Source organism: Vulpes lagopus, chromosome 9 (genome assembly GCF_018345385.1).
Source record: "Vulpes lagopus strain Blue_001 chromosome 9, ASM1834538v1, whole genome shotgun sequence".
Classification (NCBI taxonomy): Eukaryota; Metazoa; Chordata; class Mammalia; order Carnivora; family Canidae; genus Vulpes; species Vulpes lagopus.
This window is the reverse complement of record NC_054832.1, coordinates 9,011,331-9,039,047: the sequence shown is the minus strand read 5'-3', so window position 1 is coordinate 9,039,047 and position 27,717 is coordinate 9,011,331. Positions and strand designations below refer to the sequence as shown.

Sequence of the window (27,717 nt, the reverse complement as noted above, 5' to 3'; positions counted from 1 at the left end):
AATCCATGGAGCAGGGGGCTGGGTCTTTGGAGGCTTTGCTGGAGTCAGTGGGGCCAGGAGGATGTGCCCATTCAGAGCCCATGCCCTTCTCTCTAGAATAATAATTATTCTCTGTCCAAGCCTGTCTCTAGGCCCTACACTATCTGCTTCTCCAAGTTCATTCCTGAAGACAGGACATACAGTCAGGTATGCAGCCCTGCACTCAGGAGTGTCCAAGGAGCAGCCTTTTTCTGGTGATGTGGATGGATGTGTAGGCTGGAGTATCTACCTTCATACATGGGCTTAAGGGACCCAGACAGAGCCAGGGAGGAGAAGAGAAGGGAGGGGTGGGCCAGGGAGCCCGCTTTCCCCAGCCACCCCCAGCTCTGGCATAGAACCCAGGGAGTGTGAGAAACATATTAAATGTAGCCGTCTGGGTGGTTATAAAGATATTCTTGTTGAGGGAGGAAAATGCATTTTATCTGGCAGTGTGATTATAACATGACACGGGAGTGTCCATTATATTCTTTCTCTGGGTCACCAAATGCCCTGGAAGGCTTAGTGGGACATTTATATTGAAGAAATAAACCCAAGTTGAATCCCACAGCAGCTGTCACCTGTAAGTATGGCTCAGTCGAATGTGTTCAGGGGAATTCTGAAAGCATCTTGTTAAGCATCAGTGTCCGGCCCGGGATGGCTCCGTCAGCATCTGCGCAGCCCACTGGGCGTGGCCTGGGTCTCAGAAACACTAAGGGTATCATGGGCCATTCCAGCTCAACAGTCTTAGAGGCCTGTCCAATTTGTCCAACCCTGAGGACCTGCAGGTTCCTCTACAGATGCCAAATACGCTTCCTATGTTCTCTTGCTACACCTTTCATAAAATTAAGAAACTGTTTTCATGATGCTGTCTTCTGTGGGAATTTGGTCACTTCCATGTCATTGTCAAATCCTCCCTTTCAGAAGCACGAAGATATTAGGAATTACTTTGATCTGCATCTCCTAACCACAAAAATTAAGAGGATAAAAATCACCATTAGTTGAAAGGGATGGCGGTAGAGGAACCTCCCTTTGCGTGAATAACTAATTTGCACACCAGAGCTCATACACACACTTGAGAGAGAGGAGGGAACCAACATTTAATTCAGCACCATAGGGAAGCCTGTCCAACAGCACTGATTATATGCAATTAGGAGAGACAAAAAATGGGAGAATCACAGAGGAAAGCAGTACTGCCAAAGTCAGGATCTCGCAGCAGCCCTTTCCTGAACTCTTCTGTAGAAAGCAAACTGCTGCGTGAACCCCCACCCCCCATTTTATAGCACTCAGGATACTGCTGTTACACGATGCTGCCCCACCAAAATGGCAAACATCAGCAAAGAAACCAGAGTCCCCAAGAAGAAATGTGTAAGAGAATCTACATGGTGGATGGCGGAAATAGTGTCCCAACGCTATTTCAACAGGAAAGCATTTTGCAGTTTTACGCACTATGTAATTTAGACCAAACACTGTAACTCCCAGGAGCACTGTTCACCTTTAGAAAGTCCTACTCCAAATAACACAGCACTGCATTTACAAGGAACCATTCTAGGGATTTAAAACTGCTTTGGAAGCGTTAGTATGTCACCCTGACACTATTTCAAGAGAGACAGTATTGCCATGCCTACCACACAGTGGTAGAAGAACATGCCTAGGTACTCTATGAAACACAGGGCTTTGGCTTCCTCATTTTGGAAAAATTCAAATAGCAAGATCCAGGACTTGAATGGATTCTGGGAAGTGTCTCACCCACAGAAGGTGCTAGCCAAGACCTGCAGGACTGGAGCAGTAGTGGCTGATGAGAATACTGACAGTTTTAACCACAAATTCATAGTTATTTCACTAACAGGATGCTGCAGAAGAATCCAACCAAAGGTTGAACCCAAACTCAGCCTCGGCCAGCCTAGGCTTCTTTTCAATTCTGTGCGATGACTGGGTTCTCCATAACTTGAGGGAGATCAATAAAATGACTTTGTGGGGTGGGAGTGAGGCGAAGGGCAAAAGGAGGTTTCTGGAATACTGGTGGTTGTCAGGCTGTGTTTGTTTCTACGAAGCTTTTCAGAGTATTGAGCCAAGTTCTAGAAACTCTCAAAGCCAACAATTAAGTGTTCATTCCTTCAGGCTTTATATCAGGTTTTGTGAATAGTCTTCTATTTCTCACTGGATTAGAAAAAAAAAATCAATAATATATGTTTGGAACAGGTTCTGCAGAATTGGTAAGCATCTTGAAAGACCTAGCAGATACATCTATGAAACAGAAATGCAACAGAGATGAAGGGGTGACAAATAGAAGGTCACCTCTAGTAACCTGTACATTTTTTGTTTTATTTTGTTTTCAAGGGATACTTTTAAAAACAGGATTTAGTCATTTGCTTTTTTTTTTTTTTTTTTTTTTTACTGACTCAGGGTCATCATAACAAGCATCGCTAGCCATACTAGACCCAATCCAATGATACCATCAGAGTCTAGTCACATAGAGAGTGCTATTAAAGAACATGGATGAAATGCTATGGGGCAGTGACAGAAGAAAAGAGAGAGAACAAGGTGTACAAAGAGGGGAGTAACCAGGGTTACCGAGTGAAAGAAGGGAGGTCAAAAGAGGCACCACGGAAAGAAGCCTGAGCTGAGTCCTGAAACGTGAGTTGGTACTGGCCAGATAAACAGATGAGGACAGGGTGCTCCAGGTGATGGTGGATGCCACATTGCCCAGTTCCCTCCTTCAAAACCGAAGGATTAGTTCTAGCTGCTGGGAGTTGGCATGAAACATCAGGCAGTGGAGAACTATGGGGGGAAATCATAACTTAAAAACTCAGGACAGATGTATTGGGTGACTGTTGCTGACACAATTGATAAGGAAAGGCTGGGAGTGATTCATCAGACGTTAAAAAAGCCAGAGAACCACACTGGCAACATATAAAGAGTTTTGCTTCCTGAAACCAGAGGGTAGAGAGGGCAGAGAACCAGGATCAGGACTTAACCCTAAGAGGAGCAGGGACTTCAGGTTCCAGACATGATGGAACCATAGGGACAAGACTGAACCTCCAGCCTATAACAACTAAAATCTAGAAAAAATATATGAAAAAAAAACAACAACAAACAATTGGACATTGGAAGTTAGAAAGCAGTTTGAACAGAACAAAAAATGAAAAGACCTATCAAAATGTGTGGGAGATAGCTAGAACATAAGTTGAAGGAAAATTTATAGCACTAAATATCTACAGAAAAGGGTCTCAAACATTAGCTTCTTCCTTAAGAAACGAGATAAAGAATAAATTAAACCCAAAGTAAGCAGAAGAAAGCAAATAACAAAGATTATGCCAAAATCAATGAAATGGAAACAGAAACAATTGAGAAAAGTCAATAAAAGATACTTTTAAAAAATTGGTAAATTTTTAGCCAGACTGATCGGTAAAAAAAAAAGAAGAAGAAGAAGAAGAAGACGTAAATTGCCAATATTAGGAATGGAAGCAGGACGTCATATAGATTACATAGTATTAAAAGGCTAGTAAGAGTAATATAAATAACTTTGGGCTAATAAATTCAGGAACTTAAATTAAATGGGAAAATTCCTTAAAAATCACAAACTACCAACGTTCACACAGAAGAGGCAGACAGATAAAGCAAAGAGCCGTGTGTCTACTACAGTAATTGAGTTTGCAGCTCAAACGGTCTCACAAAGAAAACCATAGCACACACGTCTTCACTGATACATTCTACCGAGCATTTAAGGAAAAATAATACCCAGTGTACACAAACTCTTCTATAAAACTTAAGAGAATTTAAGAATTTAAGAAAGTTTCGGAATACTTCCTGAGATAAGTCTACAAGGCCAGCATTGCCCTGAGTCCCGAACCACACACACAAGGCCAAGGCTGATGATGGGAGATGCTGTTCTGGACCTGGGCTAACTGATCAGAACTGAGATGTTAGAAGGATTCTTGAAAGAATGAAGGCCAGGCAGCGACCTTGAGCTTTAGGAGTTAGGTGGACAGATGTTATAATGAGGGCCAACGTTGGAGTGGTGGCCAGTGGTCCACTCCCATGGAGGGTTACGGAGATGGTGAACAGGCCACGACATTCCTGAGGACAATACAGACAGGCAGCCAACAAAGGGACTATACAATCCGTCCAATCCAAATACAAGGTTGGATGACCAGAAGGCTAAAGCCAATGGCTTCAATAAAAATTCGCAATTTCTTGCCCAGCTTCCAGACCTCAGTCAGTTTTTGGACCCGAAACGAGGGTTGCCAGATTTAGCAAATAAAAATACTGGGAGCCCTGTATTTTTAAATGACAACCCACTGACTAAAAGAGAGGCTGGGTCCCCAAGAGGACATGGCAATCACTCGTCCAATCCATTCCAAAAGGACTGTGGGCCATTTGAGTAACAATACGCTAAGGAAGGGGTAACGCCAAGTCACAGTGATGCCTGCTGGATACAGGGCTTGAGTTGTCATTAACATCCAGAAACACAAAGCGTTGCCAAGTATTCTTATCAGAGCGGGGACACGTCGGAGGCCAGGTAATACGCGGAATCGTGCCCATACCTAGTTCACAATTCATTAATCCGTGAACAAATGCTGAAGAATATGTGGGTTGTTTCCATTTTTTAGCTACTACGCAGGCAGGTGCTATAGACGTTTATACACAGTTTGGACAAAGATTCTCATTTTCCTTTTGTAATATCTAGGGATTCCTTTAATGTTTACCGCTGTTTGTCTAATTTTTTTTTTTTTTTTTTTTTGCATATAGTTTTAGAGAAGAGGAAGTGCCAGTAACCGGTTTAGGAATGGGGCTTTTACTATTTACAGATCACTCGCCCCTTCCACCAGACTGTCAGCTCCTCCGGGGTACAAACTCCATCATCCAGCGGCCTCTTGATTTAAAGACATTATGACGCTTTTACAAGTAAGTGAGCAACTGGGTTGAACTGTACAAAACTGTCACAGAGGGGAAGGTGGGAAGCGGCGTTGGCAGGCAAATGGTTCAACCGCCTGGGAGTAACCGTGAATCCCAACGCGTTGCACATTCTACTGGTGTATTCGTAATCCAGCGCGCGAACAACACTCATCACGTCGGTCCAACAACGCTACTACTGCCTTCGTTTTGGAGGTGAGGCTGGGCCCCAAATGGGTGAAGTCACTGGCTCTAAGACAGAGGAGGCGGGCTCTGGAGCCGGCTCCCTCCCCCCCTCACCCCCATTCTCACCCTCACCCCACTCTGACCCCACCTTCACCCCCACTCCACCCCACCCCATCCTCACCCCCCACCCTCACCTCACCCCCACCCTCACCCCCACCCTCACCCCCACCCTCAGCCCCACCCTCACCCCACCCCCCACCCCACCCTCACCCCATCCTCTCCCCCACCCTCCTTCTCCCCCACCCCTCCCCTCACCCCCTACTCCCACCCCTACCCTCACCCCCGACCCCACCCCACCCTCTCCCCCACCCCACCCCCCCAGCCCCCACCCCACCCCCACCCCCTCCTTCACCCCCACCCCCCCCACCCCACCCCCACCCCCACCTCACCCTCTCCCCCCACCCTCACCCCCTCCTCACCCCCACCCCATCTCCACCCCACCCTCACCCCATTCATCCTCACCCTCTCCTCACCCCCCACCCCACCCCTCACCCCACCCTCACCCCACCCCTCCCCCACCCCCACCCCAGGCACACTGTCTTCCCGAGCGAGCGTGGAGCGTGGAGCGAGCGTGGAGGCTGCAGCTCCGCGACACCGGGGCTAGCCGGGACCACATGCTGAGCAGGAGACGCGCAGGTCCCAACCGCGCACCTTCCACCGTCGCCCACCGTGGCGCCCCCACCTGTCCCACCCCCCCCACCGGCCAGAGGGAGCCTCGCCCGGCGGAGGCGGAGGCGGAGGCGGAGGGGCCGGCACGGCGGGGCCCGCGGGAGGGAGGCGGAGGCGGAGGCGGAGGCGGAGGGCCGAGGGCCGAGGGGCGAGGGCCCAGCCGGGCCGGGGCGCGCGCGCGGGCGGTCCCCGGGGCGCCCTGGAAGCCGGGACGATCGAGGGCGGCAGGTGGGAGGGGACGCTTACTCCGGCCCATGGCCCCTCTCCGGCTTGCGGGCCCGGGAAGCTGGAGACGGACCCCGAGGTCTCCTTTCGCGCGTCCCCAGTCGCGCCTGGGCGCGTCCGCACCCGACCCCGGGAGCCATGGCAACGGGGACGCTACGGCGGCCGCACGGGGCCAGGCGCCGCCGCGTTTCCCGCGCTCCGGGGGAGCCCGGGGAGCCTCGGCGAGGAAAGGCTCAGCGCAGCGCGCCTAGTCCGCCTCCCGGTCGCCCCCAGGTCAACTGGCCAGACTGAGACATCATCGCTGCGTGTTATTCTATTTGTTGACAAATTGAACACCAATAAAAAATAAATTTATAAAAATAATAATAAAAAAATAAAACATCATCGCAGGGCGCTCGCTCCCCGCTGCACCTGCCCCCCAGGCGTGCCTCTCGACCTGCCCCCCCCACCCCCCACTTTTTCTTTGCTTTGTGGTTAAAGCCCTCCAGAGCCAGGGAGTCCCCTGTGGCCCCCTTCTGTAAGATGAATAACAATGATAATAACTTGAAAGGGTCTTTCTGGAGGGTTGTAAGGAGATGATCTGGGGGAATGAGACACACTTTGGAAGAACAGCCTCCATAGAAAGGGTAGTTCCACTGATGGATCTCATGTTCTGGAAGTCCCAGGCCAACACGGATTTCGTGCTAACAAGTCGTCCGGGAACATACCCTCCATCAACTCTCTCCACTCACCACTTTTTTTAGCTGGAAAGAATAGAAAGTGCATCTCCTGTAATTCCCACTACTCTCATTTCCCCAGATCTCTCCCCAAAAGTGTCCAATAGGATTTACCCAATTCTGGACTAGAAAAAAAAAAAAACATCAGTAACTCATCCTCAGGTGTGCATATGTTAGGGTTTTAATGGATGATACCTCCCAAAAGTTGGTTGGTTTGTTTACTGCCACCTTCACCCGTTTTGCCCACCTGCCTTTTGCAACCAGAACCAATTTGCAATTGGTCTTGAGAACTTTCTAGAATCCCAGACTGTTTCCTTCTTGTCTTGTTCTCTGTATCTATGAGTTTGTTCTGTTTGTTTTTTTAAGATCCTGTATGTAAGTGAGATCCTACAGTATCTGTCTTTCCCTGCTGGACCTACTTTACTTAGTATAACACCCACAAGTCCATGCATGTCGCAAGAAATGGGAAGATTTCCTTCTTTTTTATGACTGCCTAGTATTTCAATATATATAGTAACTTTTTGAATGACTGAATAGTATTTCATCATATATATTATGTATATGTATAATCACATTTTCTTTATCCATTCATTTTTTGATGGACACTTCGATTGCTTCCATGTCTTGTGTATTGTAACTAATGCTGCAAAAACATGTAGGCACAGGTATCTTTTTGAATTAGTGCTCTCATTTTCTTCATATAAATACCTGGGAATGGAATTGATGGATCATATGGTAAGTTCTATTTTTAATTTTTTTTTAGGATCTCCATACTGTTTTCCACAATGGCTGCACCAATTTACATTCCCACCAATGGTTTAAGAGGGTTCCTTTTCTCCACATCCTCACTAACCCTTATTATTTCTCATCTTTTTGAGAATAGCCATTATAACAGGTATGAAGTAACATCTCATTGTGGTTTTGGTTTGCATCTTCCTGATTATTAGTTACATTGAACACCTTTTCATATATCTGTTGGCCGTTTGTATGCCTTCTCTGGAAAAAAATGCAGATTTTCTGTCCATTTTTAAATCACAAAGTAAGTTCTTTACATATCCTGCAAATTAATCTTTTATCAGGTATATAATTTGCAAATATATTTCTCCCATTCTGTACAGTTGCCTTTTCATTTTGTTTGACGTAGTCTCACTTGGGTATTTTTTGCTTTGGTTGCTTTTGCTTTTGGCGTCAAACTCCCTGCACTCCACCCCAACAAAAATCATTATCAAGACCAGTGTCAAGGAACTTACTCCTGATGTTTTCTTCTAGGAGTTTTATAATTTTGTTTTTAATATGTTGTTATTACAAAAGTAATTTATTGCCTTCTGCCCATTTACCAAAGAGAGAGAGAGAAAGTGCTATGTGTACAATACTTTTTAAAAACTCCCACCCTAATCACAGTAAATAGTACAGAGTCCATGTTCTTATCTTGAGATGTGTGTTATGCCAACATCATAGAAGAAGCTTTGGGGGCGCCTGGTGGCTCTGTCAGCTAAGCATCTGACTCTTGGTTTTGGCTTAGGTCAGGATCTCAGAGTCAGAGATCTAGCCATCTTATTGGGCTCCCTGCTCAGCATGAAGTCTACTTCCCTCCTCCCTTTGCCCCTCCTCCTGCTTTTGTTCTCTCTCTCAAATAAATAATTGTTTAAAAAAAAATAAAAGAAGATTCATAGAATTATGTGGAGTGTAAAAAAAATGTATTCTTTTGGCAGACACCTGTTAAGCACTTATTAGTGTTTGCCAAGCGGAGACAAGGACACGAACTGTGCAGAGGGGCAGGAAAACTAAACAGAGGGGAGTGAAGGAGGAGGTGGGAAGTCAGTCAGTTTCGCAATGGAAACAATTGCATGGGTATGATTAGATTAGGGATAATGGAAGCTATAAATGCCAGGCCAGAGGAACTGAACTAGAATGGTGAGATTTCAGACACTATGTCCCCACAGTGGAAGAATTATTTGGAGTTCCAAGAAGACTACCAGAGGCAAACTATAAATTTAGGCGACACCTACTGCTGCTGCCCAAAAACCTGGTTCTCGTCATTTCACTATTTTTTTTGGAAAACGACACAGTGTGGGGTGAAGAATATGAACTCTGGCATTGGAGACTGGTTCAAATCCACAGATTTGTTACTGTGTGGCATCAGACAGGTAAGTCCACCTTCCAGAGCTAACAATTACCCATTTCCACATGGAACTGACAGTAGAGGTGATCTCTGGCTGTAACACTGAGAAGTCTATGTGCTGATGTCTGATTGCTCATGTGGGAGATAACATACCCTCAGCAGCAGGCTAAATTAGCAAATATACCTATGCTTGAACTTGTGCTTTTGACAGTGAGAGGTTCATCAAGACTAAAAAAGATCTATTTCTGGCAGGAAGCTGGTACCAGGGGATAATCCAGGTGGAAGGGTAGTTTCTGCGATAACAGAGACATGAAGTCAGGACCAGTAGAAAGGATGTTGGCCTCTGGGTCGTAAGAGACAAGAGGGAAACAGCCTGGGATTCTAGAAAGTTGTCAAGACCAATTACAACCTAGGTATCTGATAATTTGGCTCTGAACTTGTATCCTTGCCTTCAGACAGACTTACCCTTGAGCTCTCAACCTCACCCTTAAACTCTCTAGGAGTCAAAGGGCTTTGAATTTTTCCTATGAAACTTAATATTTGTGTAACTGGGGTATTCTATCCATTTATACACAAGTGAACAAACAATGGAGCTATCATTCACTGCATAAAAATCTCTAGAATGTTTTTAAGCACCATGTACTCAATAAGGTCCAGTGCTCTATAAGTGTTAATTAATTATCACATTAACCCTTGGAAGTAGACATGTTATTATCCATATATTGTTGATAAGGAAATTGAGGCCCAGTGAGATTATATTGCCAGAATTGTATGCCCAAAACAGCACTCCATATGGCATCACTTTTTTTTTTTTTTAAGGCATCACTTTTGAGGCAGAGCTACCTAAGGGCAGGGAGGGAGTTTATTTTTCATCTCTGAATCCTACCTCTCAGTACAATTCCTGATACTCACTAGGTGCTCAACAAATATTTGTTGAATGATTGAATGAATAAATAAGTGAGTCAATCTCTCCAAGAGCTTGGCATCCTGGATGGATACATATCATGACTTAAGTAGAATGACCATGGAAGTGTCCATGTTTTAAGGGGAGCCATCAGGCTTCCTAAGAAGAGTGTCCCATTCTTTGGGTCATTGGATATATCTTTGAGAACTTTTTATCAAAATCTAGGTTAAGAGCTCCTTTGGGAAGCAAAGTCTTGACCAGTTGTCCTACCACTTTGTTGGAACAGACAAGAGCCTCAGATGATAGAGCAGAGAAACCAGGAAACTCTACTTGATAATTTGTCATGGGCCAGGCTGAACTGATTATGCTGTGTCCTTCCTCAACCCAACATCACAATCACTGTGTCTCTTAGAAATAAAAGACCCATGGGACATAAAGGACAGGTGTACAATGTGCTGTGATTGTTACAGTCCACTGACGGAAGGGAAATGGGGAAATAAATCATGATGTGACAGCTCCAAATGAAGTGAAGTTCATTTTACTCCAACTCAATGAGATTGTTTAGAGTCATGGTGTGTGTCTATTTATGCAAATCATTATTCAAAACAGACTTGTTTCTTTGGCTCCTGGAAATATAACTCGATGAGTGGGGCTTCCTGGGGGGAAATAACGACATTATTTTTGTGCCTATAAGTAGGAGAATTAAATCTCAAAAAGTTTTTTTTTTAATTTCCTATAACAGCAAAATAATCCTCCTGCTTCTTTTGTGCTGGATAAATTCAAGAGACATTGACCTAGAAAGTTATTTGTTTCTTATTATTTTCATTATTATATATATTTTAGTATTTTTATGATGTGTAACTAATACTGTGGTGACAATTCAGTCATGCTTTGCATTAATTTTCCTTCAGAAGAGTTTCCCATTGCACCCTGATGACAAACAAGCTCCCAAGTTTACCAGCACCTCTATAATATCAATTGCTTGCCTGCTTATTTACTTCCTTCCTTTCATCCATCAGCAAATATTTATCAAGTGCCTTCCATATGCCAGTCTCTACAAGGAGTAATTGAGACAATATATGTAAAACCCTTAGAAGAGTACTTGCCATGTAGAAAGCATTCAGTAAGGGTTAACTATTCATATTTTGAAAAAAAAAAAATTCTCCTCCATAGATGGTAATCCTAAAGTAGGTACTATTATTACCCCCATTTTACAGATGAGGAAACTCTATTTTGAATTAACCCAATGGGAAAGGTCTAAGAAAATCAGACTTGGGATCCCTGGGTGGCGCAGCAGTTTGGCGCCTGCCTTTGGCCCAGGGCGCGATCCTGGAGACCCAGGATCGAATCCCATGTCGGGCTCCCAGTGCATGGAGCCTGCTTCTCCCTCTGCCTGTGTCTCTGCCTCTCTCTCTCTCTCTCTCTATGACTATCATAAATAAATAAAAAAAAAAGAAAATCAGACTTAACAGTTTTGCTTGCCTCAGAAGAGATTAGATATAAGCAGCATTATTTACATTGGTCTGTTATATCCATTTGAGGGATGACTTCTCCCAGCTGGCAGGCTGAAGACAGAAAATGAGAAAGGAGGTAGGATGGGACAAGTAGATAATAGTGTTGTAGTGCTTCCTTGATCCATACATATGGGTATGAATTTGTGTTATTAGATGTGAGTTCCCAAACTTGAGACTCTCCAACAATTAAATGAAAGTACAAAAACACACCTCAAAATCAAGTGTAAGATGTTTTTAAATGTTTTCTTCATTTTTTCCATATGTTAAAAGATAATCTAAGGTACATTAGAACTTTCAAGAGTTTATTTGAGCAAACATGGATTTGAATTAGGCAGTGCCAAACTGAGTGGTCAAGAGTAAGTACCTCACTCATAGAAGCTAGTGGAAAGTTTTTTATAGAGAAGACAGGAAGCAAAGCAAGGAAATCGTTTGACTGGCTATAGTTTAAACAGTTGCCTTATTTGGAAAAGCCTAATTGGCTGTGATTGGGGGTCCTTAAGTCTCAACTTCTTCACCTTGAGGCATTTATAGGAATTGACCCTGGCTTTGGTTTTAGTTTACTTACATAGATTTCCAAGGCGGTAGAGCTACCCCAGTCTCCTGGCCTCCTCATTTAAGTACTTGAACACCTCAAAACTTCTGTCCATCTCCATTGGCTTAATAAAAGTAAGAGTTGAGGGGCACCCAGGTGGCTCAGTAGGTTAAGTGTTCGACTCTTGATCTCAGCTCAGGTCTTGATCTCAGTGTTGGGTTCAAGCCCTACATTGAGCTCCATGCTGAACACAGAACCTACTCTAAAAAATTAAGAGTTGATATTTTAGGAAGGACTTTTACTAATTTTAATATACTCAGCAGAGAGTAACCAGGATATCCTACTCCCCCACTAAGAGTTCAAGTACTGGAGCTTTAAACAATTTAGTTAACCTCATTGATTCCTTATCTGTAAAATGGGAGAAGTCAAGTGCTTACTTGATTGGGTTTCAGTGAGATTTACAGGAGAGAATGTATAAAGAGTTTGCCTATAGTATGAGCTTGATATATATCCATTTTTATTACTATGTGTGAGGAAAGATGGAGGTCTCAAAGAAGACCACTGGGTGCAACCAGTGGTTACACTAACAGGGGTCAGTCCTGCCTCTGTTACCATCGAAAGAGTCAGACCCATCAACTCACATTTCCACTGGAGAAAGATGCTATAGATCTCAGAAGCCTACTGATCAAGTTTTTCCTTGATTAGTTTATTTATTTATTTCAAGCTCAGGAGTTTTGTCATTTTTTTTTATCACTTCCTGGAAGACAAGTGGTAGCAGGTGCTAAGGTCTAAAAAAAAACTATAGGAGAAAAAACTAAAAAAAAAAAAATGTGTCCACTAACTTAATTTTCTCTAAGAACTGAGTAAACAATAGCTTTGTTCAATTTTAGTGCTAGAACACCTGGGCCCAGCTCATAGAAAACCACAGAATTATTGTTTGAGAACCACTGAGCTCTGCTAACTATGGGCAAGGATGTGAGAAAACGAAATCCACAAAAATTAAAACTGTATTTCCAAAAACATTAATCCTGCCTTAATATAATCTACAAGGATAAACTTGAAATGAGGTCCCTGGGGAAATTGCAAGTAACTGCCAATTTTGCTAATGATAATAAGTTTATTTTAATTGCTAATATATTCCTAATTACTCTAGATCTAAAATGTTTACTTCACTGTCAGTCATCTTCTTTGATTTATGTTCTTTGTGAAAAGACTTTGTCATATCAATCAACCCTTTTCAAGTTTGGTGGCAGCTGCTGAAAATGATCTCACCTTCCTTGTCACATAGCTTGGCTTGGACACCATTCGTCCAAAGACAGAGAGAGGCCTTCCCCACCAAATCTTCTAGAATTCATAGCTTTCCATTTCAGCTGGAGAAAAGTAGTATTTTTAAGACTTCAATTACATGAACAAAGTGGACTGACACTGTTTATTTCAAATTCTGTTTTTAATCTGATCTTTGATCTGTCTCCTCTATCTGAATGTGTGTGTGTGCACACATATGTGCACGCATATCCAAGTCATTGAGAAATATGATGTCGTTGGTGTAAAGATTCCTAATCTGGGTGGGCATTACAGGGTGCTATTAACCAATTTACTCATTTTTTTTTCTCTTTCAGCAAACATGTATTGAGCCCATAGGGCTGGTGTAGAGTAGTGATCAAGACTGACAAGGTCTTGACCATGTCAGAATGCATATACTCACCAAAGGAAATAAACACTAAACAAGTAAACAAATAAATACTACATAAGACGATTGCATGTGATATGTGTTTTGAAAAAAAATAGGGTGGTAGATTGAGTCTGGAGGATGGCTACTCTGGATAATCAGAGTAGGTCACATATGGGGTGAATCCTGAGTGTAAGAAGGAGACAGCTACGTGAAGACTAAGGAAAGGTTATTCCTAGGGAGAGAGAAAAACCAAAGCTCTCAGACTGGGGAGAGGCTGTCCTGCTAAAGGACAGAATAAGGCAGGTAATATGATGGGGAAGATGCACAGAGGAATATTTAAGGGGTAGGCATATACCTAGGTAAGACCTTGTAAGGAGACAGGTTATTATTCCAAAGGGGATGGACACAGGTACATACACAGAAGAGACCATGAGAGGACACAAGGAAAAGCCTAGAACACATCTTTCTCTCACATCCCTTGGGAGGGACCAGATCTCTCAACACCTGATCTCAGGCATCTCACCTCCAGCACTACGAGAAAACAAATTTCTGTCATTTAAGCCACCCAATTTGTGGTACTTTGTTACAGCAGACCTAGAAAACTGATAATAGGAGTCAAGGATGACTACTGAACTTTTTCTTTGGAAAATTAGAAAAATGGAATTTCCATGAACTAAGATGGTGAAGATGATAGAGGGGCAGATTTGGAAGAGGTAGGAATAAGGAGGTCTGCTTTGGACATATTAAATTGCTATGTTTTAGACATTCAGTGGAAATTTTGAGAAGGCAGCTTGGGTGTATGAATGTAGAAAAGAGGTCCAGGTTGAGGATTTAGTTCAGTGGGGTTTTTTTGTGTTTGTTTTTGTATTTTTAAAATTTTGTTTTTGCCAAGGTGTTGATACCCGTGCACATGATTGAGAACATTCTAGAACTGAGTGTAGACAGATAAGAGGTCTCAGGGCTAAGCCTGAGCATACTCCAAAATCTAAAGTTGGCAAAATGTGGAAAAAATAGCAAGAGAGACATAAAACCAGTGAGGTAAGAAGAAAAGCCAAGTCAGAAAATTGCTTCTAAGAAGGAAGTACTGGCGAACTATGTCAGATGCTGCTATAGGTCAAGACAAATGAGACCTAGGAATTAATCATTGGGGTAAGCATCATTGAAGGTTGTTGCAGCTTTGCCAGGGGCTGCTATGGTGGATGGTGGGATTACAATCCTGATTGGAGTGGATTCAAGAGAGATTTGGAAGAGAAGAATCAGGGACAAAAAAATTATAGAAGAAGAATCTACCAAGGAATTTCACTGCTACTGGGAGCAGAGCAATGGAGAAAGAGAGCAGTTAGAAGGGATATGGAATCCAAAGAGGGCTTAATTAAGACAGGTGTTATTATAGCACGTTGGCATGCTACCATTGCAGAAGAGAGGGCGATTCCTGGAGGAATCTCCATAAATAGATAGGAGGGGGTGGGCTGCAATCATGAGTAGTGAGTCGGCCTTAGATAGCAGCAAGGACTTTCCATCCACAGAACAGGAAGGAAGGAGAGTAGGAACAGATGCTTGTAGGTGGATAAATATGGTGCCAATGGCTGGTTATGTCTTCTTAACTGTTTCTATTTTCTCAGTGAAATAGGAAGCAAGGACATCAGCTAAGAAGGAGGATTGGAAAGGATGTCTTGAAGGTTTGAGGAGAAAGAATAAAGTAGCAAATGGTCACCTGGGGAATGGGAGAGTGAATACTAGAACAGGTAAGATGATTGCCAGGAATCACCATCACACCTTGAGGGTTATGTTTATGAATTTAAAGGAAGGCCTCCTGTGTATTTTCTCTCAAGCCATATTCAGAGTGTGGAAAACTGCATAACAGATGTGGGTTTCAGATGCAACCAGAGATGTGGGTTTACCAGGAAAGTACAATGAATGGAAGGAGGTGCAAGGGAATTACTTTAATGACAGCTCATGGAATCTAAGAGAATCAGATCCTGATAGCATTGAAAAATTGTTGGAGTGAAGAGGCGGTGAGCCAGAAAAACTGTGATGGTTAAAAGTGGAATGTTCAAAATTGAGATTATGAAGGAAGTAATGACATGGTCCAAGGATTGGCTGTGATAGTGTGTGACTGTTTTAAGGTAGAAGACAATATTAGAAGCACAGAAGCTGTTATGGAAGTGAATGGTCAGACCAGATGCACATGAAAGATGCTCAACATCATCCACCATAAAGAAATGCAAATCTGTCTGACAATGGGTACCACTGAACTCCTCTAGGGCATGACTGTAGTTGGGAAAATGGACATTGCCAAGTGTTGACAAGGATGTGGAGAAACTGCAACCCTTACCCGTGGCTGGTGGGGATATAAAATGGTGAATTACAAAATAATTGGGCAGTTTCTTAGAATGTTAAATATAAATTTACAAAATGACTTAGCCATTCCATTCCTAGGTATCTACCACGGATACATATTTCCCCACAAAGACTTGTATGTGAGTTTCATAGCAGCTTTATTCATAATAGCCGATGAGCAGAAACAGCCCAAATGCCCATTAAGTAATGAATTAGTAAACAAAATGTACTATATCCATATAATGGAATACTATTTATCATGAAAAGAAATGAAGTAGTGATTCATGCTTCAATATGGATAAACCTTTTAAACATTATGCTAGGTGGAGGAATCCAGACCCAGAAGGCCACATGTTGTATGATTCTATTTATATAAAACGTCTAGTAAAGGCAAATCTATGCATACGGGAAGTAAATTAGGGGTTGGCTGGAGTTGAGGGGTGGGAATGAGATGTGACTTCAAATGGGCAAGGAAGATATTTTGGGGGTGACAAAACTGTCTTAAAATTGGGCTGTAGTGATGGCTACACAACTCTATAAATTCATTAAAAATCTATGACTTGTACACCCAAACAAGTGAATTTTATAGGATGTAAATTATAACTCAGTAAAGCTGAACTTTTGAATCCAAAAAGAAAAATAAAAGAATGAAGTAAACTGAGTGTCCAGGGTATACAAGGGATAGATATGTGTATATTGAAATTGCCGCGAAGAATGGCAAGAGTCATTCTGGAGCGAGTGACAATTAGGGAGGAGCTAACATCTTTAAGAAAAGAGGGGTCAGTAGTCGACGGCATCAAGAAGTGGCAAGAGATGGTGCAGTTTGATGGCATGAATTCCAAAATTAGAAGTTCCAGGGTCGGGGGGACAGATATAGATGCAGAGATGGCCATGAGAAGCAAAGAGGACACCCACCCTACTTCCAGGTTCAGTGAGAGAAGGACCCTGGGAGAGAAAACTGAATGCATGTGCTTATAATTTATGATTAATCGTCACAATAGCCTAGTGAAGTCTGCAGGAAAATATCCTACCCTTGGAGCCAGACGTGGGACCCTAGTCTCAGCTCCTCCAGTGGTTAACAATTGACCTCAACTTACCCTCTTGGATCCTCAATAATAAAATGAGAATAATAGTCATTGTCAACCTCACAGGGCTTTCTGAGGGAGAAACAAGAGTAAGTATTTACAAATCCACCTCACATTTCATAGTAAGAGACCACGGAGCTATTATCCTCAAAAACTCTCCACTTTTCTGTTGAGAAACCTGAACTTCAGAGAGGTTAGGTGATTTGTCCAAAGCCACGTAGCAGCTAAGGAGAAGACAAGGGCTCTGATGCCCCCCATCCTCTATACTGCGTCCCCTTTGCAAAGCCTGCTCTCAGCAACAACACCTCTCTAGAGATTCTGTGCTGACTGTGAGACAGAAATAATAAGTAAATGTTCCATTTTTGCCGTGCCAAGAAATAATCAAATCAGAGAATTTCTAAAGCTAAGTTAGAATAAGCCTGGTACAAAGAAGTGTCTTGGGAAATCTAGATGCAGTCATTGTTTCCACCACAACTCATGGCCCTCCTGCTTTCTTTCTCTGCACCAGCCCTGCCATATTCCTTGCCAGTTCTGTATTGGATCATGTCCAGCCATCTGCTCTTTAAACAATTACTTATTGATTATTTTTTAAATTCCAAGAACCCTTCTGTGCCCTGAGGAATCAAAGAATTCCTGACCCTCCTGGAGCTTCTGTTCTGGTGAAGAAAAAAAGGGGCCAGAGCAGGGGAAAGCCAAAGACCAACACCAAACCAAGCAGATAATAAACTACATATGCAAATGAACAAGAAAGATCATTTCAGAAAATGAGACACTTCAGTGTCCAGGGGTGGTAGGAGTAGACGGGCAGAACATTCCTAGAGTGGTTGAGAAGGCTTCTCTGCAGAGGTGGTATTTCCCTGATGAGAGGAAGCTGGCCTTGAGAAGTTCAGGAAGAAGAGTGTTTCTGCCAGAGTGTGGCAGGTGCAAAGGCCCTGAGATGGAGATGAGCTTGGCGTATTGTAGGAACAGAAAGGAGAACAATGCTGTGGCCATGGCATAGTGAGCGGAAGGAAATGTAATGCGGGACAGAGTCTCTTCAACAGAAAAATTAAATGATGAGTGTACCTTTTAGAAAGATCATCCTAGCTCTGCAGTCCAGTGGAGACTGGACTGTAGCCTGGAAGATTAGAAAGGGAACGGGCCCAGCTAGGAAAACTTCTGCCTTGAAATAAGTTGCTCCCTTCTCTTCAAATGTCCCTTCCCATTTTCTTCACTTTCCAAACTCATACCCCCTTCATCAAGAGTATTTCAGAAGGATGTGCAATAGTCAAAAAGTGGAAACAAGGCAAAAGTCCATCAGTGAATGAATGGAAGAACAAAAATGCTACATCCAAACAATGGAATGTTAATCAGCTGTAAAAGGAATGGTTGTAGGGCAGCCCGGGTGGCTCAGCTGTTTAGGGCAGTGTTCAGTCCAGGGCGTGATCCTGGAGACCTATCCTCCCTGCAGGGAGTCTGCTTCTCCCTCTGCCTGTGTCTCTGCCTCTCTCTCTCTCTCTGTGTCCCTCATGAATAAATAAAATCTTTAAAAAAAGGAATGGATGTAGATAAACCTTAAAAACATCATGCTAAGTGAAAGAAACCAGACACAAAATGTCGTGTACTCTATGATTCAATTTATATGAAATATCCAGAAAAGGTAAATCCATAGACAGAAAGCAGACTAGTGGCTACCAGGGGCTGGGGGAGGGACACAGGGACTACTTAATGGGTGTCAGGGTGTCCCTTTGGGATAGTGAAAACATTTTGGAGCTTGATAGAGGTCATAGCTGCACAACACTGTGACTGCACTAAATGCCACCAAATTGTACACTTAAAAATTGTACACTCCAATTTTGGCATGTGACCCTCACCTCAATTAAAATTTTTAAAAGAAAAAAAGCATATATCAGATTTTTTTCTAGCAGATAGGATCAATATGTTTTGACTAGCTTCAGTTAGAAGGAAGGACCTAATGGAAAAACACTGATTCCTCAGAGACTTCCAGAAAGAGCAGGACCACCAGGCCTGAGGGAGCTGGAGGCAGGTGGAGTGCAGCCCTGGCCCCAGGCTAGCTCCAATCCTTCCTCTAATCATCACTGTCCCTGGGGGACAGAGCATCTGATTGGCCAAGCTGTGCCCCATGCCTCCATGCTCCCCAGGACATGTGGTCTGGGTTTGAGATCATAGCCCTCCCCAAAACCACAGAGTGAGGGAGGGGTCATTGAAAGAGGAGAAGAAGGGATATGAGGCAGAATGAGACAGTAGGTGTCACCACAAACACCCCTTGGCTCAGCCCGTACATACTTTCAATAGCATGTGTCTGGTCAATGTTTGTGGGGCATCTCCCCAGCTGGCCCTGCCTGGAGCTCATAGTCATGAGGGAAGATGGTCACCAGCCCCCTGCCAGTGGGGAGAATGCCATGCAATGGAGAACAGAGGATACCAGGGAAGGTTTTCTGTCTGTCTCTTTGTAATCCAGGCAGAGATGGGAGCACCACACCCTCCTTAGGTCTCTGCAGCTATTTGGAGTCACCTCTGTCTTATTGCTCAACACACTGGTGTCACTGTCTCTTTGTATACATCACTCATTAGACTGTAAGCCCTGATCTTCACAGAGCTCAGAAATAACACAGGGACTGAGGCATGAAAAGAAAAGAAAAGAAAAGAGGGGATCCCTGGGTGGCGCAGTGGTTCGGCGCCTGCCTTTGGCCCAGGGCGCGATCCTGGAGACCCGGGATCGAATCCCACATCGGGCTCCCGGTGCATGGAGCCTGCTTCTCCCTCTGCCTGTGTCTCTGCCTCTCTCTCTCTGTGACTATCGTAAATAAATAATAATAAAAAAAAAGAAAAGAAAAAAGAAAAGAAAAGAGGGAGGGAAGGAAGGAAGGAAGGAAGGAAGGAAGGAAGGAAGGAAGGAAGGAAGGAAGGAGGGAGGGAGAAAAGGAAGGAGGAAAGGGAGGGAGGGAAGGAGGGAAGGAGGACACACAGATATACTGAACACATTAGATTCTAGTTTATGTCCCACTTCCTTTTTCATAAAAGGGTCTTTAAAACTAACTTTTGTGTGGCCATCTTGAACTCCACATTGGGGGTGGGGAGTGAGGTGACTTTCCTACAGGGTGACAGCTGATGGCTATCCTTTCAATAAATCATAGCAGGGAGCTGGGCCTGTCATCTGCCAGAGCCCTCTGCTTCCAACAGGACAATGGCCACACGTTTGACCCCAGATGGTGGCTGTTTCCATGCCCAAAGTCCTTCTCCCTGGGTGGCTTGTTTTCATATCTCATCAACCTTGCAACCAAGACAGTTTTCTTGGATAAACACCAAGATGTTGGCAGTGGCTGTCTCTGAGTTGAGGGATTCGAGGTAACCTTTTCTCTTGTTTATTTGAATGTTCTCATTTTTGTTTCAACAAAATGATGGTGGATTAATTTCAAAATAAAATCACATCAATCATTTCATGAAAGTGAGCTCCTTTCTCATGCCACTGTTTAAGCTCACTTTCTCTTGCTTGGTCTTCTCCATAAAGCCATGGAGAAGGGGGAGGATAATCCCTTCCCCCTTCAGAGAGAACCACAGACAGGAACTCGGGCCTGGGGTATAGGTGAGCACCAGAGAGGCTGAGGGAAGGGCCCAATATCACAAAGCTATAAACGGCAGAGCAGCCAAGTCATACTCTGTCTAACTTCAAAACTCATGTTGTCTCTCCACCCCTCTGCCTGACATTCAGCATTGGGAGGAGGATTTGTTCAGCTAGACTGGCTCAGCCTTGGCCCAGCCTCAGACCAGGGCTCGGCTCTTTGTTCTATTGCCTCACCAGTCACTAAAATATTTACATAGTCCCAGAAATCAGAAAAATGACTTTTGCTACTGCTCCTGTTACTCCTAGTAGTAGTAGGAGTAGCAATACTGCAGGGCTCCACTTTGGAAGAGCTTACTATATATCTGGCACTGTGTTAGGCTTTCCTTACTTTGTGTGTAGACTCATTTAATGCTCATAAAAATGCTGTGAATTAGGGAAATCGTTTTATCCCATTTTATGGACAGAAAAGTTAAGGCTTAAAAAAGATGAAATACCTTGTCCAAAGTGACACAACGGAGCTCAACCCCAGCTCTGCTCTGCCTCCAGCCCAAATATCATGTTGTACTCATGCTAGTTAGCATTCAAAGGATGCAATTCTGCAGACAAAGAAACCTGGAAGATGGGGAGGTGGAAGCTCTAGGATATGGTTCTTGATTTTTCCTTTCACTGCAAAGGAGAAGGAGAAAGAGGAGGAGAAGCAGAGGAGCTGCTGGCACAGAGCTTCAGCTCTTTTTCCCCTTGCCCACAGCAGATCCCTTGCAGACTCAACTTGAGTTTCGCCCACACAGAAGTGTGCCATCTCAGTTTGGGTTGGCGTGGAGGATGGGTCATCTTCTCTCTCCCCAGTGCAAATGCAAAATGTCAGTTTGCATTGAAAATAGAAGTCCTGAGGCACCAGCCTTTGTCCCCACCGCCCCCACCCCCACTCCTGCATTTCGTTTTCTTTGTTTTTATTTCTTTTAAGTGTACAAAAGGATAAGAAAATTTTTGCAGAGTGGTTGCCAGCTATTAGGATCCACCTGCTAAATTGCGGTCCACCCCCTAGGTACCCCGTCTGGCTCCATGGCAGGTGTAGCTTGCAGCTGTAGCCCATTTCACCCAGCATGGGACAGATGGAGGGGATGCAGCCATCACAGCGGGATAGACTTTTTTAAAAATACACGACCAGACCTTCATCAGGGCCTGGTAGGGAAATGTGGCATTGATGCAAAGTATGCCAAGTTAGCAGGTGTCTGCTCTGCTGTATTGCATGAGCAATAGTGGGATTCCTTTTGGGGAGGATGGGGGGTGGTTGGCATCCCCTGCCACACAGGCAGATCATTTTGCATCTGAGTTGTTTTGAAGCAACTACAGTAGATTTTACTTGGGGAAGCACTGAGGGGAAATGGCACCGGAGTTTTAATGACCTGAGTGGAATCTGGGCTTCTCTAATTATGCGTTGTGTGACAGCATGAGGCAGGCATTCTGAGATCCACAATTCCTCGTCTTTTAAATGTGACTGTGTCAGAGTCTGTGAGAGTTCACCAAACATCCACATGCTCCCTTACATTTCCTAGTTTTCTCACATAGTTGTGTGACCCTCACCCTTATTTGTGGAATATAAGGGAAGGGACCCATCTCTCCTCAGCCCAAGACAATTAAGTGCGCAAGCTTGAAGGTCAATGCCATGGTTAAAAGGTAATGGAGAGCGGCCTGGTCCACATCAGGCATTACATGGATTTACTTGTTACGGCAGCTACAATATGAAGTAATCCTTGGCAGGGCTGTGGGAGGGGCGGTGGATTATAGACAAGGCAGGTACAACATCTAGCACATAGTAGATGCTCCATCAAAATGGCAGGCTTTCCCTGAGCTGGGTGGGCCTTAGAAGCGTCTACAAGCAGAGGTCCTCAAGCAGACCAGACAGAGAGCACTGGGTGATTTCTCTCTCCTGTGGCATCACATTCATGTCAAATCTCTGACAAACTAGATTTGAGAATCTTGAGGTACAAGGCAGAAGGAAAAGGTCACAATTTGGCTCTTTCATTGAAATTCAGCAAATTTCATCAATTTGGCTCATTTCATTTTCACCCCTTGCCTCATGAAAAACTTTTTCTAGAGTTAGTATTTCTTGAGAGAGTGCCTGGGGCAATATCTGACCTTCAAGGTGCCATGCCCTTCTCTTGTAATCTTTCCAACCGTAATCAATAATGGGGATAGCAGGACTGAGGGGTCAACAGGCCTGTATGTGATATCTAGACCTCCTACTTGCCTCTTTTGTGCTTGGGAAAGTTATCACACCTCTCTATGCTTAACTAAGCCTATAAAATGGTGGTTTTCATACCTTCTATTAAACCAATAGAATGTATGATTCATTGATAGCTAGATAGAACCAATAAGATGTATGATACATAGATAGAGAGAGAGAGAGAGATGTAGATCTAGGTATCTACTAATATATATATAGATGGTCCCTGACTTACAATTGTTTGTCTTAGGATTTTTTGACCTTACAGTAGAAACTACTTTGAATCTGTTTTCATTTGCTTCATGGCAGAGGGACTTTGCAGATCGGATTGATTTAAAGATCTGAAAATGGAGAGATTATCCTGGATTGTCTGGGTGGGCTCAATAAAATCATAAAAATCTGGGCATCCTGGGTGGCTCAGCGATTTAGCACCACCTTCAGCCCAGGGCGTGATCCTGGAGACCCAGGACCGAGTCCCACGTCGGGCTCCCTGCATGGAGCCTGCTTCTCCCTCTGCCTGTGTCTCTGCCTCTCTCTCTCTCTCTCTGTATGTCTTTCATGAATAAATAATAAAATTAAAAAAAATAAGATCACAAAAATCCTCCTAAGAAGGAAGAAAGAAGACAGAATTTGGAAAAGAAGATATACAGCAGAAGTAGAACGGTGTGTTTTGAGGAAGGAGAAAGGGTCCAAGGGACAAGGAATGTAGGCAGCCTCCAGAATTTGGAAGAGCAAGGAAATGAGATCTTCTCTGGAGCCTCCAGAAGGAACACAGCCTGCTGACACCTTGATTGTAGACTCCTAAGACTCATTTTGGGACATCAGACCTTCAGAACCATAAGACAATAAATTTGTTCTGTTTTAAATCATCAAGTCTGTGGCAATTGTTACAACAGTGATAGGAAGCTTATATAATTGGGGAGGAAAGGTCCTGGACACAGTAAAGTATGACACAATTATAAACAATTATTTGTATTTCTGTTTTTAAAAAAAGATTTTATTTTTTATTATTCATTTGAGAGAGACAGAGAGAACACAAGCAGACGGGAGGGGCAGAGGGAGAGGGAAAAGCAGACTCCCTGATGAGCAGGAGCCCCATGTGGGGCTTAAACTCAGGACCCTGGAATCATTACCTGAGCCAAAGGTAGACACTTAACCAGGCGCCCCAAATTATTTTTATTTCTGCATCTAACTTTGAGAGTTATTATCATGTAAATCCAGTGACCCTGTATAAATGAGTCTCCGACACAGAGACATAGGAAACATAAAAAATTCTCAAGGCGCACTCTCCTGAGAGGGCATCAAAATGAGACTCTCCTATGCAACTAGCTCCCCATTAAATCCTCTTCAAAGCATGCCATGAATGTGGTTTGAGGACCACCTTCTCCTGATCAGTTTGCCTACTTGTTAAAAAAAAAAAAATGTATGGGACACATCCCAGATCTATTAAGTTGTTGGGCAAATCTATCCTAAGCTGAAGATAGGATGGCAGGCTGACTAATGGCCCCTGAAGACATATAGGTCGTAATCACTGGAACCTGTGAATATTACTATCTAGAGCAAGAGGGATTTGCAGCTGGGATTATGTTAAGGCTTTTGGGATAGGGAGATTACCCTGGATGATCAGAATGGGATTTAAATGTAAATACATATATCCTTTATTTCAAAAAAAGACTTTTGATTTTATAAAGAAAGTATAAAATACTGAATTCTACATTTTTAATCACTATTATTTTAAAAATCAGTCAAGTTTCTTCCTATTGCCAGCATGTTTCCCATCATGTCCACATATCCTAAATAATATATCTCTAAAAAATCTTGAAATCTCCTGTAAGTAGGCTGTTATCACTTTCAGCGTAGACATTAATGATATGATTTCTTGAGTCTCTCCCAATTTTTTTTCTATTTTTTTTTTTTTTGCAGTTTATTTGCTTGTATCTCCTGGCCATTGCCACATGATCCTCTGGGATACTTTGATGTGCTCTTTCCAGAATCTTAATTAACTCACCAGTAATCCTCCAGTCATTTCTAGTGATAAGGGTAACAGACACTCCAGTCCTCCCTGCTCTTCCCGTGTGCCCTACTCTATGCATATATTTGTTGATGTTCCGGGGGAAGTCATAATTAGAGATGAACACATGTGTTCTTTGAGAGAGAGGTGAAGGGATATTTCCTTGCAGAAGAGGAGAAGGTGATGCTTGAAGCGAGTTGTGTTCCTTGAAGCTAGAGGAAGGAGTCACTTTGCCAGCAGAAGCTGAAACTGGCAAGGAAACAGATTCTTCCCTGAAGCCCCCAGAAGGAAAACAGCACTGCCAACACCTTGATTATAGACTCCCGAGATGTAAAACAATAAATTTGTGTCATTTTAAGCCATCAGTTTGTGGTAATTTGTTACAGCAGCTATAGCAAACTAATACAGTGTCCAATTGACTCTGCCATGGCCACTCTTATGGAGATAGATAGAGATAGATAGATGATGATAGATAGATAGATAGATAGATAGATAGATAGACAGATAGACAGATACATATATATATAATTTGCTTGATGACCTCATTTACTTAATAGTAGAGTACTTTTTTTCAAATCAAATTCACTAAATACAAATTATATAAAGAGTAGTATCCTGATATTACCATTTAAGCAAAGACAATCTTCTCCACACAGGTGTCTAGCCAGAGAATATCAGAGAACAACTTTGAGTTGCAGGCCATGTTTGCTTCAAGAACATATTCCAAGCAAAAGCAATGACAGTTTCTTCTATGACCCTCCAGTTGGCTGGGCAACTGCACCGTTTTTATGCATTTCAAGGCACTCTGGTATTTTGCCTTATTTATTTGGCCCTTAAAGATTTTTTTCTCTTATATCTTTATTTTAATTGCACATGAATGAAAGGTAATCATGAGTCCCAAGAAGGCTGAAAACTGTAAGGAAAATGATTCAAAAGAAGAATGTGCTTTCCCAAAGAAAGGCCCTCTCCTGCCCATTTTCAATTAACTGGCATCTGCTGACACCAACTCCCGTCAAGCCACTCCTAGGGGCGGGAATGGGGGGGGGGGCATGAATTTTTTTTTTTCTACATTGTATTTTATGTGCAAACTACAATTTATTTACTTTCAAGTTGGGTATTGACTATAGAGACTTGCTTACATTATTCAATTAAAGCAGTTCAGTAAAGGGATAGGTGTTTGCAGGCAGGTCCAGGAATCTGCATTGTTACAAGCACCTCATAGAATTCTCTAAATGAAAATTAACAATTGAAAATCGTGCCTCAGGGGATAAAAGGGGAACATCTACCCAGGTGGTTCCTTCTCTATCACATTTCCTGGTCTGTTCCCTTTCAACTGCTAAGGGTTTGCATAGAAAAGACAAATTAATATTATTTTCCCGAGCATATTACAAGAATGAGGGAAAAATGAGATTTCTTTTTAAAAACACATAACCAAATTAAAATGTTTTTTTCTTGATTATTCAGTTGCTCACTGCCTTCCAATAATGTGGTTGATTCCAAGCAGACTGCAAATCAGACAATTTCTGGATATTCAGATTGAAGGCATTCATCAGAGACAGTCCTAAATGGTTGTCAAATTTTGGCAAACCTAGATCAGAGAAAAGAGAAAAGAAATGCATGATTCATCCAGATAGACAGGAAATGTGATAACTACTGCAATCACTGCACACACACATACACTCACACACACACTAGCTTGAGTAATCATAACTAGGAAGAGCAGAGCCTCAACTTGAAGTAACTTTTATTTTTATTCCAGCTTGGTACTTAATTAACTACCATTTTATATTGTTTTCTTTTCCACCTGCACCACTTCCTCTAGAACAGAAATCCTTATAGGGTTTTCCCCATATTTCTACTCCCTGAAGTTTACCCATTCATTCACCAGCTATAGAAACACACATTCCAATATGTTAAGAGTAGAGAGAACAGATGTTACCTCTCTCGTTACTATGATGTCATAAATGTGCAAAATGCATCTTGCTGATGCTAAAACATATAATTGGTAACGTGGGATACCTGTGATGACCTTCATTTGAAAGGGACACTTGGGCCAATGGTGAACCATATGGATAGTCCCCAAACTCACAGGCTTTAAGATGAACAAAGAAGGTGGTTGAATGAAAATCACATTATGGGATGAAAAGAGATGGACTTGAGAAGTATAAAGTGTGAAAGAATAGGCCCCTAATCTAATCTACCTTGCACAGTGTAGGACAGGCGTGGGACAGCTGCTCCACTAATGTTTGTTGAGGTGAATTAAGTGTGTGTACTCCACCCCCTTAGATTTGCATCTTTGATTGTCAGAGGAGTCTTATGAGTCATCCTCGCCTCTCGATATTAATAACCATCTCTTTGGCTTATTAACTTCTGGATATGTTTAGGTGTGTGGGAGAGGGTTGCAAAATCTTTAATATACAGATACAGAGCTCTTGGTTATAAAGGAAGTAATTTAAAAATGATGCAGCAAATACATTCAACTTAATGAATATTTATGGTGTATCTACTATTCCCAAGACATTGAGATGGATACAAAAATGAAGTCAATGATTCTTGTTTTAATAGATCTTAAATACAACAGTGTGTGTACAAGAGGCTAGGGAGGGGGCAGCAAACAGGACAAAAATGGAGAGGGAATAAGAACAAGTTAAAGTATGGACACAAGGGGCACCTGGGTGGCTCAGTGGTTGAGCATCTGCCTTCAGTTCAGGCCATGTTCCCAGGGTCCTAGAATCGAATCCTGCATCAGGCTCCCTGCAGGGAGCCTGCTTCTCCCTCTGTCTCTTTCTCTCTGTCTCTCATGAATACATGAAATATTAAAAAAAAAAAAAAAGAAATCAGGGGATAAAGATTTTACAAACCATCTTTCCAAGGTTCTCACAGTTAATATGCAAGGAGTTACCTAGAGAGGTTGTTAAAGATCCCCCAGAAATTTGGATTCAGAAGAGCTGGAATCAGGATAGAAGCTCTCCAGGTGC

General features: G+C 43.0%; 2 protein-coding genes across 5 annotated transcripts in view; both read right to left on the bottom strand.

Annotated features, from left to right (window-relative positions):
- The window catches only part of DNAAF11 (dynein axonemal assembly factor 11), a 70,524-nt gene extending 64,294 nt beyond the window's left edge, over nucleotides 1–6,230 (bottom strand). The window contains exon 1 of the mRNA XM_041769282.1: nucleotides 6,073–6,230. Coding sequence (XP_041625216.1) covers nucleotides 6,073–6,082 — 10 coding nt within the window. The 5' untranslated portion in view covers nucleotides 6,083–6,230. The remainder of the gene's footprint in view (nucleotides 1–6,072) is intronic.
- A 17,568-nt stretch (nucleotides 6,231–23,798) lies between these two features.
- The window catches only part of TMEM71 (transmembrane protein 71), a 44,861-nt gene continuing 40,942 nt past the window's right edge, over nucleotides 23,799–27,717 (bottom strand). For all 4 annotated transcript variants that reach the window (XM_041768498.1, XM_041768496.1, XM_041768499.1 and 1 more), the window contains one exon: nucleotides 23,799–26,327. In XM_041768498.1, coding sequence (XP_041624432.1) covers nucleotides 26,312–26,327 — 16 coding nt within the window. In that variant the 3' untranslated portion in view covers nucleotides 23,799–26,311. The remainder of the gene's footprint in view (nucleotides 26,328–27,717) is intronic.